At 43.3% G+C, this 17,164-nt stretch overlaps 1 protein-coding gene across 6 annotated transcripts in view; it reads left to right on the top strand.

Moving 5' to 3' along the window:
* Positions 1-17,164, top strand: part of LMBRD1 (LMBR1 domain containing 1) — a 235,113-nt gene that overhangs the window by 125,713 nt on the left and 92,236 nt on the right. For all 6 annotated transcript variants that reach the window (XM_043542453.1, XM_037894279.1, XM_037894280.1 and 3 more), the window contains exons 8-9: positions 9,299-9,424; positions 11,351-11,503. In XM_043542453.1, the coding sequence (XP_043398388.1) occupies positions 9,299-9,424; positions 11,351-11,503 (279 nt within the window). The remainder of the gene's footprint in view (positions 1-9,298; positions 9,425-11,350; positions 11,504-17,164) is intronic.

The following is a 17,164-nucleotide window of genomic DNA, read 5'->3' as shown; positions in this document are numbered from 1 at the left end:
CATATCCTGCCCAAGCTCTTTGATGGTGTCAGCCATCAGTGAGTGGGAAAGACTGGAGCAACTCCCAAAAATAAAGACTCAAAGAGGCTCAGTTTATTTGGGAGGAAAATTTATTCATCTTTGAGCTACAGCTGCGAGTGGCCAATCTTCAGGCCCTGCTTGGCCAATATGATTTCAACATCTGGCAGTCTCTGGCTAAGTTTTCAGACTCGTTGCCTGAGGATTCCCAAGAGAGAATTCCAGGCGATCCTTGACAACGGCAAAGCAGTAGCTAGAGTGGCCCTCCAGGCAGCCTCAGATGCTGCGGATTCCATGGCTTGGACCGTGGCCTCGGCCATTTCCGTGCAGAGAGTGGGCTGGTTGCAGCACTCTGGTCTCTCCATGGAGGTCCAGCAGTCCAGCCAGGACCTCACATTCAACGGACAAGCCCTGCTCACGGAGCAAACAGATACCAAACTGCATAGTTTGAGGGACTCCTGGATTACCTTGCAGATTCTCGGCCACTATACCTTGGGCCAATCTAGGAAGCACTTTAAGCCACAGCAGCCACAGAGGTTTGGCAGTCAGCCCAGGTCAGAGCCCTTCTATGAAAATGTCAAGGGCTACAAGTGCCATCAGAGCCAGCAGCCCTTGACCTCAGCACAGTCCAGTTCTACCCGCACCCAGCAGGGTTCAAAGTGGGCGTTTTGAGGGTGCACCAGAGGGCCACCTTCCAGCCTGTGTCCTGGGTCATGCTTCCCACCGTTTCTCCAACCACCTGTCACCTTTCCTCCCTGCCTGGGCCTCTAACTACAGACCCATGGGTCCTCAGTACTGTGGCTCAGGGTTATGTCCTCCAGTTTACTTCTATCCCTCCCTCCCTGTCCCTCTTCAGGGACCCTTCTCATGAAAACCTGCTTCGGCAGGAGGTGCAGGGCCTTCTGCAGGTGGGAGCTGTGGAGGAAGTCCCTCTACACCATAGGGCAAAGGGTTTTTCTCCTGTTACTTTCTGATCCCAAAGGGGGGCTAAGACCAATCCTGGACCGGCAAGACCTCAACAGATATCTCAAGAAGTTGAAGTTCCGCATAGGCTCCCTGGCCTCCATCATCCCTCTCCCTGGATCCAGGAGACGGTTATGCTGCCATCAATTTGAAGGACGCATATTTCCACATAGTGATATTACGCAGACGTTTTCTCCATTTCACAATGGGCTCCGCTCACTACCAGTATGTGGTGCTCCTGTTTGGGCTGGCAGCTGCACCGAGGGTGTTTACCAAGTGCATGTCGGTGGTGGCGGCTTACCTGAGACGTCAAGGTATTCAGATTTATCTGTATCTCAACGACAGGCTGGTCAAGGGCCAAGATCCAGTCCGATGTCACAGTACTGCAAGCCCCGTGTCACGCCCTGGGCCCGTTGATAAGCGAGAAAAAAATCAACATTAGTTCTGGTGCAGAGGATAGAATTAATCGGAGCCGTACTTGACTCCACCTGTACCAGAGCTTTGCTGCCACAGGACAGGTTCCGGAAGATGGTGGATTTTATCACCGGACTCTCCGCATTCCCTCTCACCATGGCCCAGGTCTGCCTTCGGCTACTCGGCCACATGACAGCATGCACTTAAGTCGTTTGCCACGCAAGGCTCAGGCTGTGGCCCCTCCAGCAGTGGCTAACGACAGTCTATTCCCCGTCCAGAGATCACCTGAACAAGGTCATCATGATTCCACCAAGGGTACTTACCTCTCTGCGATGGTGGACCGACCCAAGCACAGTCTTAGAGTACTGTTTGACAATCCACACGCTCGGTCTCCCTGATTTCAGATGCCTATGACCTTGCCTGGGGGGCACACCTAAGCAAGATGCAGACTTGGTCTCTAGAGGAGCCGGCGTTGTACATAAACGTGTATACTTGTTCACTTCTGAAACTTACGTCTTTGGCTCTACTGTGTATCTCAGTGGTTCACCGAGGAACACTTATTCATACAATCTACAGGAGACCCTCTACGTATGAGTTGTGGGAATTCAGGTGAAACAAAATGTTATCTCAAAATGTGAGCTTCGAAGTAAGAGGGAGGGATTTATTTATGGTATCCGTGTGGGTTGGGGGAAGGAAGCTGGTATGGGACAATGCAATACAGAAATGTTGAGTTGAAAACCAGCCTAGAAAAGACAGTTGTGGTTTACAGAGGGCAGAGTATTTTTCTGTCCCTTGGATCTGGCACACTGAATTAGCACCTCAATGGCAAAGAAAAGGACAATATTGGCAAAAGGGACAAAACCTAGATGTGATCGCTGCTTTGGAGTGAGGAGCCATGTGATGTGGCACTCTATATGATTTTATAAAAATATACTAATGAGTGTGAATATAATGTAACTGGAATATGCTTCATGCAGAAGGTCTCTTGTAAGGTATCATTACAAAGCTTATAATCTATTGAGTGTGGTCACCCTATTTGTATACATGTATCCCTCTTGTATCTGAAACTAGAAATATGAAGTATAATTCTGAAGTCCTATTGTAGTTATGCAAAGTGTGAGCCATTAATGGTGGTTTGGAATCTTAATGGCTCCCATTAACCAGGACAATTAGTCTCTAAGGTGCCACAAGTACTCCTTTTCTGTTTTACTTGTAAGTCTTCCTGTATACCTGTGTGCTGGCAAGTGGGTAATGAAGTCTTACAGTGACATGTGATCATGTCACCTGAACTGAACATGTTTAACCTGGTGCTTTTCCATTGAGAAGGAGGAGTGGGAACCCAGAGGGACAAAGGATTCGTGCCTTATGCAAAAGATATATAAGTGGGTGGAACAGCACAAAGGGAGGCAGTCATCATGAGAAATCCCCTAGCTACCACCTGAGCTGGAACAAGGGCTGTACCAGTGGAAAGGATTGTGCCCAGACTAGGAAGGCATCCAGTCTGTGAAAGAAACTTATTGAAACATCTCTGAGGGTGAGGTTTTACCTGTATTCATTTTTATTACTGTACTAGACTTAGACTTGAGTTTTTTATTTTATTTTGCTTGGTAATTCACTTTCTTCTGTCTGTCACTACTTGGAACCACTTAAATCCTACTTTCTGTATTTAATAAAATCACTTTTTACTTATTAATTGACCCAGAGTATGTATTAATACGTGGAGGGTGGGGGCAAACAGCTGTGTATACCTCTATTAGTGTTAGAGGGCGAACAATTTATGAGTTTACCCTGTGTAAAACGGATTTACTTGGGGTTAGGGGAGGTGGTTCAGACCTGGGTCTGGGTTTGCAGCAGGCTAGCGGGTCTGGCTCAAACCAGGCAGGGCACTGAAGTCGTAAGCTGCCAGGCCAGGAAAGCAGGAGCAGAAGTAGTCTTGGCACATCAGGTGGCAGCCCCCAAGGGGGTTTCTGTGATCCAACCCGTCACAAGCCAGACAATTATACAATTTGTTCTGCTTAACAATATTTTTAGCAATATTGTCCAGAAGCATGTCTGTTTGGTTTTTTGTACTGTATTGTATGTGATGCTTTATAGGTTTTTAATGAGTTGTCATTAAAAGTAAATTTTTATTGTCACCTGTCACACATTGATATGAGACCTCCGTTATTTCCTGTTTTCTCTGAGGGCATTGTCTGGTTGTAGATAAACGTTTTGTTCTCAGTGGTAGCCGCTAAAAAGAAACCTCCTTACCCTGGAAAGCTTATGAGCTAAGTCAGGACAAGAAAAAGAAAGGAACAAAAGGATTTATGGGTAAGGGAGGTCATGTGTTACGGTAAGGTATATGGCTGATGAAGTTAGTGATGCATGTATATTGAGTGTTTTACAGATCTTTGGGGAGAGAGACATTCTTAGTTGGGGGAACACTAACATTTATATTTTTTATTGTATTATCTCAATTTTATCTAATATACCTTATATTTTAATTGACACTGAATTTGATTATGGCAAGAGTTTATATTGGGGGGAAATCAATGGTCGTTAATAAAGAACCCTGAACTGTGACATTATAGTTGGAAATAGAGGTAACAAAATGAACTTTCGGACAAGGTATGTGAACTGCAGGGCCTGTCACCCACTAGGGACTGCAGAGATTCTCAGAGCCTAAAGACCTTTAGGGTGTTAAGCATTGTTACAGCATGCTCACCATAGAGGTTATTGAGGCAGATGTATATTGGAATCATTCACCTATTATTGAAGATTACTATAAGTATCTTGTATAATTTAGTTGTCATTCAGAGGCATGAGAATTCAGTAATAGTCTGTGTATACCATATGATGCAGAATAACATTTATGATGATTTTAATAACTTCATTTGTGGTGTCTGTCCAGTGGACCTACAAACTTATTGCAGGTCACTAAAGACGGGGAGTGGCATTGGCGTAGGGAAAAATGACATTTATGGCTGGTTTAGGTGTATTTCTTCACACTTGGTGGTGATAATAGTAGTTGCAATATACCCATCATTTACCATTGGTTACCATACAGTGGTGTACAAGATACATTTATTTCCTTTTCCACAATAGAGGGATACCGCAGTATCTGAGATGCCATTATGTCTTACCTATTGCTAAATGTTGGCCGTTTCACCAATGTACATCACACTTTTGGAACAATTGTAGGGAATTTCTAAAGATTCTTATTCCTTATTAAATGTCCTTTTACTTTATAGCAAGCTTACTTTCCTTTTAAATACTACCAGGGTATATTTCTGCTTTCAGACTCTTTTATTCACCATTTGCTTGAGGCATTTTGCAAAGCACTCCCATGTTCTAAACTTTATAGCAGTGTCAGAAATGTTCAAGAGTGAGAATTAAACTGGAAAAATGTTTAGCAAAATAAAACTCACTCCTCACTGATGGTAAGCTGTTACAAAGTATCTGAATATTTTTTAATATCTATAAATCTAAAGTAAAGTTTAGTCTTGTCCAAAAACATTAGACTCCGATCTATAAAAAAGAACGTATAGGTTTAACATCTGGATGATTCGGGATGTTCTATTTATTTGCAGAAATATAGCATGAATACTAACTCATTCTCATATACTGCAGGATTTTTTGCACTGTTCTGAAATTGTAGACATGTGTTGCAGTGCTCCTTTAATAGGTATGGTTAAAGTATTCACAGAATTAGAAGAGGGCTGTGGTTACTAGGATAAATGTAAATGTCTCCGTTGGCTTATATGCAGCCATTGACCATTCTGATTTTTTCCCTTTTCGTAACTTTCAGGTAAAGATGGAATATTCTTGTTTCTCTCTAGTTTCCTAAAGAGTTCCTTAGCATCGTAAAATAGCTTTTAATATTCTAGACCCAATAAAGCAAGTATGGGGTGAATGCATATAGATAGTATGTGGAGAAACTAAAAAAAAATAATATTTGATTTGCATTCTCTATCATTCTTATATTGCTTCAAGAAAAACATTAGAAGTGACTCATGATTTTCAGCTCCAGGAGAAAGAAGGCATTCATCTTCCTTTCTTCTGTCCCAGTAAAAAAAAACCTTTCTTAGATACTATTTTCTAGTTCTAATGGTATCTCCATAGATCTTAGGAGTTAGGGTCTTCAGGTTGTTTATTTTCATTGAAGGAACCAGAAGGTTTAAACTTTATATTCCACAACCCCTTAACAAAATGGATCAGAACTAGTATTAGAGTCATAAAAGGGGTCCCTTGTCCCTTACGAATAACTAGCCAATTTGAATATGCTTACTGTCTTCTGTGCAGAAAGGAAATTATCCTTAGATCTGCAGGGCAGTCCCTTGGTCATGCCCTTACAGGGTTTTCCATACATTAGTAAGTAGACATGAGCAACTCAGAAATTGCTTTTGGATGTCTATTTCTTAATTCAGTGATTTGAGGAGAGACTGTTTACTACTCCATGGTTTTTAAATGCCGGTCCTGGGCAAAACTGTTTCTCTACAGAGCCTGTTAATCTCAGATTGTAGTGGGAGGAAAATAATTATTCTGTTACTTGTAAATTGCTTTTCTGTGAGTCTCTCTTGATCTGAAATGCCATACCCAGCTTCCAGTGATGAATGCGTCTTCTGTCGTGTACGTAGTAGAGAGAGTTCTATAGTTTAATTGCAGTTGTAGATTTAGTTACCCCTAGGAGGGGACACCAAATTCCATGTAATGGAAGGATCTAGCTACATATTGGGGTGGGTGGGGGACCTCTCAAAAATGCATCTTACAAGTAAGATGAAAGCTTTTTTGAGTACAGTGCTAAATTTTGTAGCAGACAGAATTTCATGTGATTGAGAGGCCTGTGGAAATGCAGTATTCGTATTGCCTGGGTTTCAGCTAATAAAATTTCCTAGGATGATTGGAGAGCACGAAATTCTTCCTTTGTCTATTTTTTTGGTGTCAGAGACTTCTGTCCCTAAAGAATAGCTTCTGTAGTATAAAATTTGAATGTAAAGACTGAAATTGCATATTATATTTTTTCCTTTAGAGGTAAAGAAAGTGGTATGGGTGTGCCTCTGCAGTCAGAATGCAGTGGTAATGATTTGTTGGCATTTGTAGCAGTATTGGAAATAGTCAAAAGGTGCTACTGCAGATGGTTTTGCTTAATAGAATTTATAAGTCCTCCTTGTGGGGGAGGGAGGTGGAGATGTTTATCAGCTGTGATGTAATTCTTTTTAGATTCTGAGCTCATAAAGCCTGCTCTAGTCTCTAGGAATCACTTTTTGTTAGGTGCCGCTGCCTACAGGTTCTATGAATGCAAGCAAACAAAACATTGTGATGCTAGAATTGTCAAATAGATTAGGCTGATTAACATTATTCTAGTAAAGACTTAGTGAAATAGATTTGCTATGCTTAAGGACATTACTGGATTTACTCACTTTGCCTTTAAACAAATCATTTTATTTAGAATTTTGTCGCAACGTGTCACTCAGTACAGAAGTCATTGTCTGGCTTCCTGGGGCCTATGTGGCATATTAATTCTCAAGGAAATTTAGCCTTAACACTGTCTAAGTGTGCAGTGCTAATAAGTTGCTCTGAGAAGAAATTGTTCTAAGTCTTGTTCACCTTTTCATGGAATTAGGTTCCTTTTGTTCAGATTTTTTGAAGTTAGTGTTGCATCCTCTGCATCCTCTAAATTTGTCTATTTTCCCAGCCTACTCAGTGAAAGCTGAGAAGTTTTAAGTTTTGCAGTTCTTACCAAAATCAAACAAACAGTGTTGCATCCCTGCAAGCACAAGAACTGGAAATATTGCTAACCTTCTGGCTCTCTGAGAAGAAGATACAATGTACATAATACAGGCTAACCACATAAAGAATAGGTTTTAAAATTGGCTTGCTTGAAAGCCTGCAGGGATCTCTCCTGATTTGCCTGTCTCAGCAATCTTGTCTTCCTGCATCTACTTATGCCAACCTGTGTACGTTTGTATGTTCAAATCTTGCCTCCTAGGTACATCTACACTTACAGCAGTGTGCAGAGTAGAGACACTGCATACCTGCCTAGAACTGCTATAAATAGTGTAGACGGTGATGCATGGCTTAGGTGAGTAGTATTATCTGAAGCCCCACATTTATAGGGTTGCCAGGTTATGGTTTTTGACCGGACTGCCCAGTGAAAAGGGCCCTTGGTGGTGCCGACTTAGCTGTTAAAAGTCCGATCAGTGGCACAGTGGGGCCCAGAGCTAAGGCAGGCTCCTTGCCTGCCTTAGCTCCGTGCAGCTCCCAGAAGTGGCTGCCAGGTTCTTGCGGCCCTTAAGTGCATGCGCAGCCAGGGAGGCTCCACACACTCCCCACTCCTGAGTGCTGGCTCCACAGCTCCCATTGGCCAGGAACCGTGGCCAATGGGAGCCAAAGGGGTGGTGCCTGCGGGTGGGCATGCTGCATGTGGAGACTCCCTGGCCACCCATGCACCTAGGGACCTCAGGAACCTGGCAGCCACTTCCTGGCAGCCACAGTAAGCACTGCTGGGACCCCACACCTGCTCCTACACCCCAACCCCCCAACCTCTCATTTCTGACCCCACCCGGAGCCCGCACCCCACCCCAGAGCCCATATCCCCCTGCACTCCTTCCCTCTGCCCCAGCCCAGAGGGAAGGGGGGATGGAGCGAGTGGGGGCAGGGCCTCGGAGAAGGGGTGGGGCCTCTGGGAAAGCGCGGGGCAGGGGTGTTCAGTTTTGTGCCATTAGAAAGTTGGCAACTCTACACATTTATACCCTACACAACTCTCTGCCCAAGCAGTGCTTCCCGCATCTACGCTGCTGTTTTTTAGCAGTATAGTGTCCCACTGCTGGAGACTTTTACTACATGTAGCTACACACCTTAGTGAGAAGTGTGGACGCAGCCTGCCTTTCACGATCATATGTAGCTACACATGTAGTGCCCGTACTCTACATACAGCTGTATGTGTAGACATAGCCCTAATGTGCAAAATGTTCCCTCCTACCGCACTTCATTGTAGTATGTTCCAAAGAACTCTAGAAAACTAGCCACCTTAAGACTAGCTAGTGCACAGGTTCTGAGCCTTGGTTAAAATTCTGCCCCAGGAGATTCAGCCGCATAGCTTCCCTCAAAAATAAGATAGTAGCTAAATCATCTGGATTGCATTGAAAATCTCCACTGAGTATCTCTAAAAATTAGTAAACTTGGCTTTGATAATTTGATGTAGCTTTCATATGTACAAATGACAGCTATTCTGTCATTCCTTATTGGCTCTTTTAGCCTCAACTACATACTGGTCAATTATCGGATGGAAAGAAAATATGCATAAAAATACAACCTTCCCATATGTTAAATGGGAAAATGACATGTCTGCCACTTCTGTTCTCTGGAAATTAGAAGGCAGTCTGAAATACATTGGGTTTATCTAGTCATAATAAGACTTAAATGTAAAATCGGATACCATTTATTTTTCAGTCTTTTGAAATAAGCAGCTAACGTCTGCACACTTAGCAGATGGCATTTATATTAATTATTTCTTTAAATACTGATTTGATTTTTCGCTCCAAGACATGAGTACCAGTACATCAGATTTCTGGATTCTCTGCCTTTAGTTCAGGTTTTCACTTTTACAAGTAACAAAAATGGGCAACCACCAACAAGACTATCATTCAGCACTGGTCTAAATGAGTAGCATAATTGTACAGTAGTTCTGAAGCTTTCCCTGAATAGTAGGAGTCCAGAGCCCCCTAGATTGGCATCTACATTCTGTTGTTTATATAATACGTAACTTACTGAATTCCGCTGGAAACAATAAATGAGCAGTGAGGAATAGGAGGACATGGAGACTCCTTATGGATGTGACATATAGAACGGCTGTGAGATAAAATCTATATACGTTTCTATAGCAAAGATTTTTAATGTATTTTTGTTTTGTTTTTTGTTTTAGGCTTATGGTATGTCTGCTTTGCCTCTAAACTTGATAAAAGGAACTAGAAGTCCTACTTATGAACGTTTAGAGAACACTGAAGATATTGAAGACGTAGAACAACATATACTAAGGATTAAATCAAAGGTTTGGTGTTGACCTACATTTCAAACTTTTCCATTTATAGTGTTCCTGTTGCTCAGCACTTCATTATGGTATAATGTTTGGGTCATTGCTCATTTTCACAATGTCAGATGGACAGAAGTTAATATTCTCCATTCTTCCAAAGTTAGGTTCTCTCAATTTCCAGTTTCTCTTCCAGATGATGGATTCCTTACATGTGTTGGGACTTGGGTCAAAAGTACTCAGTACGATAGCAGAAAATGCACTATTAACTTGTGCACTAGTGAATGCCTGTTTTTGTTCACAGGGGGTACCTAACAAAAATGACTTGACAGTGTTCATTGTAGGTGCTAAAAAAATAAATCTGTTGATCTCAGAACTAAATAAATATTATAGAACAATGAAAAGTATAAACTAAATAAATACTTATTGCAAAGGACTCTATTTAGATTGAGAGCTGTCACTTAATTTATAGATTATAGTTTTGTGGTTGCACTCATTAGTCACATTCATCTAATCATGTATCCTGGATGTGGCGATGTAAAACTTTTTTTTTTGTAGGAAAACAGAACTCTCTAATCCTCTCTTCACCACTCTGTCTCTAAAAGAGGCTATATTTGTAAAGTGGCATTTCCTGTGAACCCATATTCCTTGGCATTTAATGATTGTGGCCAGGATTTTGCCTCCAGTTTTTCTTAATTGCAAGTTTTAGTTACTCCCTGTTACATTTTACATGAAAGTGTTAAATAAAAAGTGATTTCAGCAATGAGAATACTTCAAACTGAAAATTTGTAGCAGCAGACAGGTATGAGACACTTGGTCTTGTGGCAGATTTGATTTTTATTTTTTTGTAAGGCCAGATTCTTGTGGAGTAGAGTTCACATCTCAGTTGACACTATTGTTGGCAATCTCATAAGAAAGACATAAGATTCAATGGGCCTGGAAGTTGAACCACCTTTCTCCCCTATAGGTGGTCCGTCCAGGTCAAAATTGAGGCATGTTGGTGGAACATTTTGGGGTAGCATCTCTTGTATATAAAAGGAGATCTCAATCCTTTAGCTATTAAGAGCACTAAATTTACTGAATCCTTCTAAAGAGACTTCCAGTTTAAACTTCTTAGCAGAAAATTGTAATTAAAATGGTGTAAAAATTATTAGAGATGCAGCAAAACTGAGATATCGTAATGTTTAAGGACTCCTTTATTTAAAAAAAAAATCTCTGAATGGGAAATGCACGTTTAATGGTTTTTGTATCAAAAATAGGTTTATAGTGACACATTCAATCCTTAAGAATGTTTGCCTTAAGTAACCTATAATTGTAAGACACAGGTTATCTGATGTTAAAATCAGCTTGCTGATTGGTTCATATGTTACCTAATACTTTTTTGTGATTGATTGCTTATAGTATTCATACAACTCATTACTGCACATATGCAACTAAAAAGATTGTATATTTAGCTTGCTTAGCTCCTACACTGTATTAAGAACACTCAGATTTCTTAAAATACTCATGCCCAGCATTTTGAAGGTCAAAGGAGTTAAATGTTCTTGAGAATTTGTCAGATATAGAAATCTCCAAATATGGATTTGACTGTTAGAGGTTGATGAACTCAACTGGTTTATGGAACAATTCTGATCTTTGTGTTTTGGAAATTTTTATGCTGACTGTGTCCTTTAAAGGGTACTGCTCCTGAATGTACTTGAAAAGATGTGAAATATAGCTGACTTTGTATTGACTAGAAGAAAAAATGGAGAGCTGGAAAGAAAGTATTAAAAATAGAAATGGGCTAAAATGAAATTAGTCTCTTACAAACCGGATTTACAGTATTGTATGCAATTCTGACTTCAGAGAGCTGCCAGAGCATGTTATACAGATGTTAAATTTTATTCTTCTTTCATACATTTTTCACAGACTGTTCCATTATTTTCACACCTCCATTTTGATTAACAGTGCAAAGATGGTCGGCCTTTACCAACAAGGGACAGACGGAACCTACAGCAACTTGAAGAGAGGCTAAGGACACTTCGAAGGAGAGAGAGACATCTGGAATTTATTGAGAAAAGCTGCTGGACAAAGTTCTGCGGAGCCATGCGACCTCTAAAAGTAAAAAAGCAAAACAGGGTCTTTCATTTTATGCCTGCTTCACTGTAGAATAACTATTTCTGACTTTTTTTGTTCTTTTCCATTTAGCACGTTGGCATAAAACTATTCGATGAAATAGCCTGGTGTCATAAATATAAAGGGAAGGGTAACCACCTTTCTGTATACAGTGCTATAAAATCCCTCCTGACCAGAGGCAACATCCTGTTACCTGTAAAGGGTTAAGAAACTCAGCTAACCTGGCTGGCACCTGACCCAAAGGACCAATAGGGGAACAATTTACTTTCAGATCTTGCTGGGGGGAAAGGCTTTTGTTTGTGCTCTTTGTTTACGTGTTTGTTCTCTCTTGGGACTGAGAGACGCCAGACAGAAATCCATCTTCTCCCACCCATCCTAATCCAAGTCTCCAATATTGCAACCAGTCAGTATAGGTAAGCGAGGCAAGGCAGATTAGTTTATCTTTTGTTTTATGTGAATTTTCCCTGTGTTAAGAGGGAGGTTTATTCCTGTTTTCTGTAACTTTAAGGTTTTGCCCAGAGGGTGATCCTCTGTGTTTGGAATCTGAATACCCTGCAAAGTATTTTTCATCCTGATCTTACAGAGGTGATTCTTTTACCTTTTCTTTAATTAAAATTCTTCTTTTAAGAACCTGATTGCTCTTTCATTGTTCTTAAGATCCAAGGGTTTGGGTCTGTGTTCACCTGTACAAATTGGTGAGGATTATTATCAAGCCTTCTCCAGGAAAGGGGGTGTAGTGCTTGGGGGGGATATTTTGGGGAAAGACGTCTCCAAGTGGTCTCTTTCCCTGTTCTTTGTTTAACACGCCTGGTGGTGGCAGTATACTGTTCAAGGACAAGGCAAAGTTTGTACCTTGGGGAAGCTTTTAACCTAGTCTGGTAAAAATGAGCTTGGGGGTCTTTCATGCGGGTCCCCACATCTGTACCCTAGAGTTCAGAGTGAGGAAGGAACCTTGACACCTGGTAATATTAGATTTGCTTTGTTTTGTTTTCCCCAAATCTGGCATCTTAAAACACAATAAAATGACTTGAAGCCTCTTGTGTGGCAGTTACTGCATCTGAAGTTGTATGAAGTGGTAGCCTGTTACTTTTAATCTGTAGATTGCTTCCTTGAAAGATGCATAGGATGTTGCATATATATCTAACAAAAATATAGCTTTTGTCATTTTTTATTGAATAAATGTGCCTTCATTATCTCTTTGAGGTCATCCCGATATAGAAGCTAGTAGCTGCTGTACTTAGTTTTGTGTAACCACAAATATTTTCTTGTGCACTATAAGAACACTCTCTTATAAGTAGCTGCTATGTTGGTCAGTGCGAAATCAAGAAACTGTTAACACTTAGCACAGATTACAAAGTCAGTACTAGATTATTTAAGTAGTAATATGAACTAGTTGTGGGCAGAAGGTCTGATTTGTATGTATGCAGTGGTGAGCTGGAGCCGGTTGTTAAATTAGGAAGCCCCTTTAGCCCTTGTGGGACAACTGGTTCTAAAAGGGCTTCTAAATTTAACAACCGGCCAAAAGTGGTGCCTTATGTGCCGACTCCGTGGGTGCTCTGGGGCTGGAGCACCCACGGGGAAAATTTGGTGGGTGCAGAGCACCCACTGACAGCTCCCCACGCAGCCCCAGCTCTTCTCCTCCTCCTCCTCCCCTGAACGCGCCGCCCCACTTCTCTATGCCCGCAGCTTCCCGCGAATCAGCTGTTCGCGCGGGAAGCCTGGGAGGGTTGAGAAGCAAGCGGCAGCTTCGCGCTCAGGCCTAGGGAGGCGGAGGCGGAGCGGAGGTGAGCTGGGGCAGGGGGGCACAAGGAGGACCGCCTGTGCCGCAGCAGGTAACTCGGGGGGGCGCACAGGGAAACCGCTCGCCGCCGCAGCTCACCTCCGCCTCCCTGGGCCTGAGCACGACACTTGCTTCTCAGCCCTCCCCAGCTTCACGCGTGAATAGCTGATTCGTGGGAAGCCGGGGAGGGGGGGGGCGGTGCGGCGGAGAAGCCGAGCGGGGCGGTGCATTCAGGGGAGGAGGTGGAAGTGAGCTGGGGCCGGGCGCGGGGCGGGGAGCTGCTGGTGGGGTCTCTGCTCCTACCAAATTTTCGCCGTGGGTGCTCCAGCCCCGGAGCACCCACAGAGTCGGTGCCTAAGGTGCCACTTTTGAAGTCATCAGTGAGGGGAGCAGCCACTCCCACTGTTCCCCCCCTAGCTACGCTACCCTGCCCTGCCCCTAGGAGCCAGAGGGACGTGCCGGATGCTTCCTGGGAGCTGCCCAAGGTAAGCACTGCTAGGACTCCCCACCTCACCCCCGGCAGGTCCCTCTGGCTCTTAGGGGCAGTGTGGGCACCCACTACGGTGGCCCATGAGACCCTCCTGCCCGGTTCTGGGGGCAGTCAGGGGACGGGGGTAGATGGGGCAGGGGGTCCCAGGGTGCAGGGGGAGCATCAAGGAACACAGGGCGTTGGATGGGGCAGGAGTCCCGGGGGGCGGGGGCTGGCTATGACCCCCTCGTGGAGTGAGGAGGGAACTGGTTGTTAAGATTTTTGCAGCTCATCACTACATGTATGTGTATAAGCAGCTTCATGGTCAACTCATTCAGCTTCTACTATTGTATGTTTAGTATGTGTTTCTCTCTATGGTAAGTGTTCTAATTACGTAAGTATGTGCACTATACCACCTAACTAATGTGTGTTTCAAAAAACTATTGAAATTAATCTTTTGACTCTTATGTTGATTAATATGAAGAAAGCATTGTTAATGTTTTTGTTCAAGCATAAAGACCTGATAAATATGAATTCTATAGCATATTAGATACCTCCCAAATTAAGTGTTTCAGACATCACTGTCCTGCAAAGAGAAAATGGTTCTTACAACAAGATGTTTCTTGGCATCATAAGCCATAGTAAGGAAGAAAAGAACTGAGTCACTGTCTCCATGTTCCAATTTGCTATACCTTTTCTTGTTGGATACATGTCTCATCTTTCCAGCTTCTAATTCTCTCTCTTCCCCTAGGCCTGAAGACAGGAAAAAAAAAGCAGAGGTTGGGACGAAGGGGCTCACTAGCCCTATTATGTGCACTACCTATGTGAATCTTCTGGGGTGAGATCTGCAGGGAGTATGCCCTGTAGTCTGCCTGCTTGATCGTAGAAACTGACTGTATTTCCATGTTGGTCCTCCTTTGAGGAAACGGGGTGCAGCTTTGTCTCTCTTGGCTTCGGCTGCCAGCTTTAGCTCTGAGGGACTTGTGATTTCTTGTTGGCAGCTGCTACTCCATCTAATTCTCCTTTCCCAGATCTTAGTGTTCTGTCTTCTCTTCGTTCCTGGTCTGATTCAGTGGATCTGTCTGCCTGGTTGTGGAGAGTGGGATCCCCAAATTGCTAGCTATGGTCTTTCCCAATGGCATAAATACAGTAGCTTTGCTTCCATGTGTGCAGGTTTATGGAGAGTGAGGAAAGAATTTCTGTTGGAGCATTCAGTGGGCTGGGTGGGCAGCCTTTCCCTGTTTGGGTATTTGAGCTAGTCCTCGCTAGAGCTCTCCCCCCACAAGCACTCTGGTTGTGTAGCAGTGTTCATAGCAGCTTTTGGAGCAGACCATTTTATTCTGTTCTACACAGCCTTCTTTCTTAGCTCTCTGGAGCTGCTTCTCCTCTTCTGTCTGCTGCCATCTCTCCAGAGCCTTCCGTTTAGCACCTAAACATTCTCTGTGGTCTCATGCTGCCTTCTCAAACTTTGGATATCAAGACTGCTGCCTGTCCTTGAGTTTAGGATGATCCTGATGATTTAGCCACAACTGGAAACCTCAGGATTGAGAGACCTAGACCTTGCTCTGTCATCAGGTTCTAGAGTCTTGTGGGGGCTCGAAAGTCTTATCATTCTTATAAGATACAGATTCTCACTTATGAGTCTCTGCTTTATATCGTGAAATGGGAAGTGCTCTCCTAGCTCTTAAATTTTTTGATCCATAAGGTAGCAGTGATAGCAAGCAGATCAAGAAATATATGCTGTTTGTTGTGCAATTCGTGGTGTCCCTAACCACTAGCCTTGGAAGCTTCCAGTCACTTCCTCCTTGATCATTATAAGCAAAGGAATTCTTGTCAAGTGCATTGCATCTTCAGCCACAGTTCAGGCTCCTTGACCTTACAGGCTTTTATTTTGTGGTGGGAGGGAGGCAGGTTTCCGTTCAGGGTTTCATCACCTTAAACTTTTATTTAATTTGATTCATTTGTTCTGTTCCAACATTGCCTTTGGCTTCTGAACATCAACCAATTCACAGCTCCAGACTTTATTGGCTCTCAGAACTCTTCCAGAACATTTTTCTAGGTTTTTAAGGCTTATTGTGGCCCCTTTGTGTGTTACTTGAGTGGATTAGTCCCTAGTTTTTGTTTTGTTTTTTGTTTTTTGTTCCATAGAGAGGGATCATCCCTTTCTTCAATCTCTACAGAGAAAGTAAGACCAGCTTATAAAATATAGGGGTCTCATCAAAACTGAATCAATGAAGCTCAGGGTAGATGACTGTTTATGGTAGGAGCTTTTTCTCTTTTCCTGTAAATGCTTAATCATTTGCTCCTGGAGGAAATTGTGTGCCACTGCCCAATGCAGAATTTGCACAGAATTAACTTTCTGTGCAGACTTCCTTTTTTTCTCCACAGAATTGGCACTGCAGAGATCCTGGCCGTCACTAGGGGCCGCTGGATGCTGGGGACCCAGCTACCCAGTTTGCAATGTGTCAGCATGGGTTGGCTGCAGTTCCCAGCATGCACTGAATGAGGGAGGCGGCCTGTGGGCCACAGACCCATAGTGAGCGGAGTGCCCTGCCTGGTGGGGCTGGAGGCCCTGCGGCTCTTCACACTTTGGCTGACGGGCCTGATCCTTATCTGCCCGAGGGCAGGAGCAGGCCCGGGAGACCGGCTGCGTTGGCTCTCACAAAGAGTGAGGAAAGGCAGGGCCACAGTGCCTCCCCCGGTGGGACAGTAACAAAGCTGAGTGGAGCCTGTGGCTGGGAGGAGTGGGTGTGGGTGTCTGGGTTGGGTGGACCCATGCAGCCCCCTTCAGAAGCCCCAAAATAACCCCTCCAGTACCCCCAAAATGCCCCCTGAGCTCCCCCACTCTCCCCTTGGCAGTGTCCTCTACTTGGGAGCTTGAAATATGGTAACCTGATGGGAACAAGGTGAAAAATCTAGACTAGACTAAAAGACCGGAAGGGCAGAGTTTTCCCCCAAGGTGTGCCAGCTGACATGTGTGACACGTGCAGACTCAGGCATCCAACAAAAGGATAACAGAGAAACAGGAACTGGGTTGTCACAGGGGTTTCTTTAATCTCGACTTCAGGGGGAAATTTTTTTTTATGTCAGACATACTCACTGACAAGTATTTTGAAATAAAATATGAAAATAATTGGAACTGGTATGATTATATTGTTTTGACAAATAAAATTTGCAGAATTTTAAAATATTTTATGCAGAATTCCCCCAGGAGTAATCATTATGAGCATACCCACTTGCCTTCTCCAATATAAAATGCTCCCTCACCCTTAAGCTTGTATCAGACTGGAGACATTAAGAGTCATAGAAAACAAAGAGGGGTTATGGTCACAAGGTCAAAAATAAGAGTGAACTTAGCTAGTGTCATTTGTTAGAACTCTCAACAAACTGAAGAAAC

The sequence above is a fragment of the Chelonia mydas genome, chromosome 3 (assembly GCF_015237465.2).
Source record: "Chelonia mydas isolate rCheMyd1 chromosome 3, rCheMyd1.pri.v2, whole genome shotgun sequence".
Lineage (NCBI taxonomy): Eukaryota > Metazoa > Chordata > Testudines > Cheloniidae > Chelonia > Chelonia mydas.
This window is presented reverse-complemented; position numbering and strand designations above follow the sequence as displayed.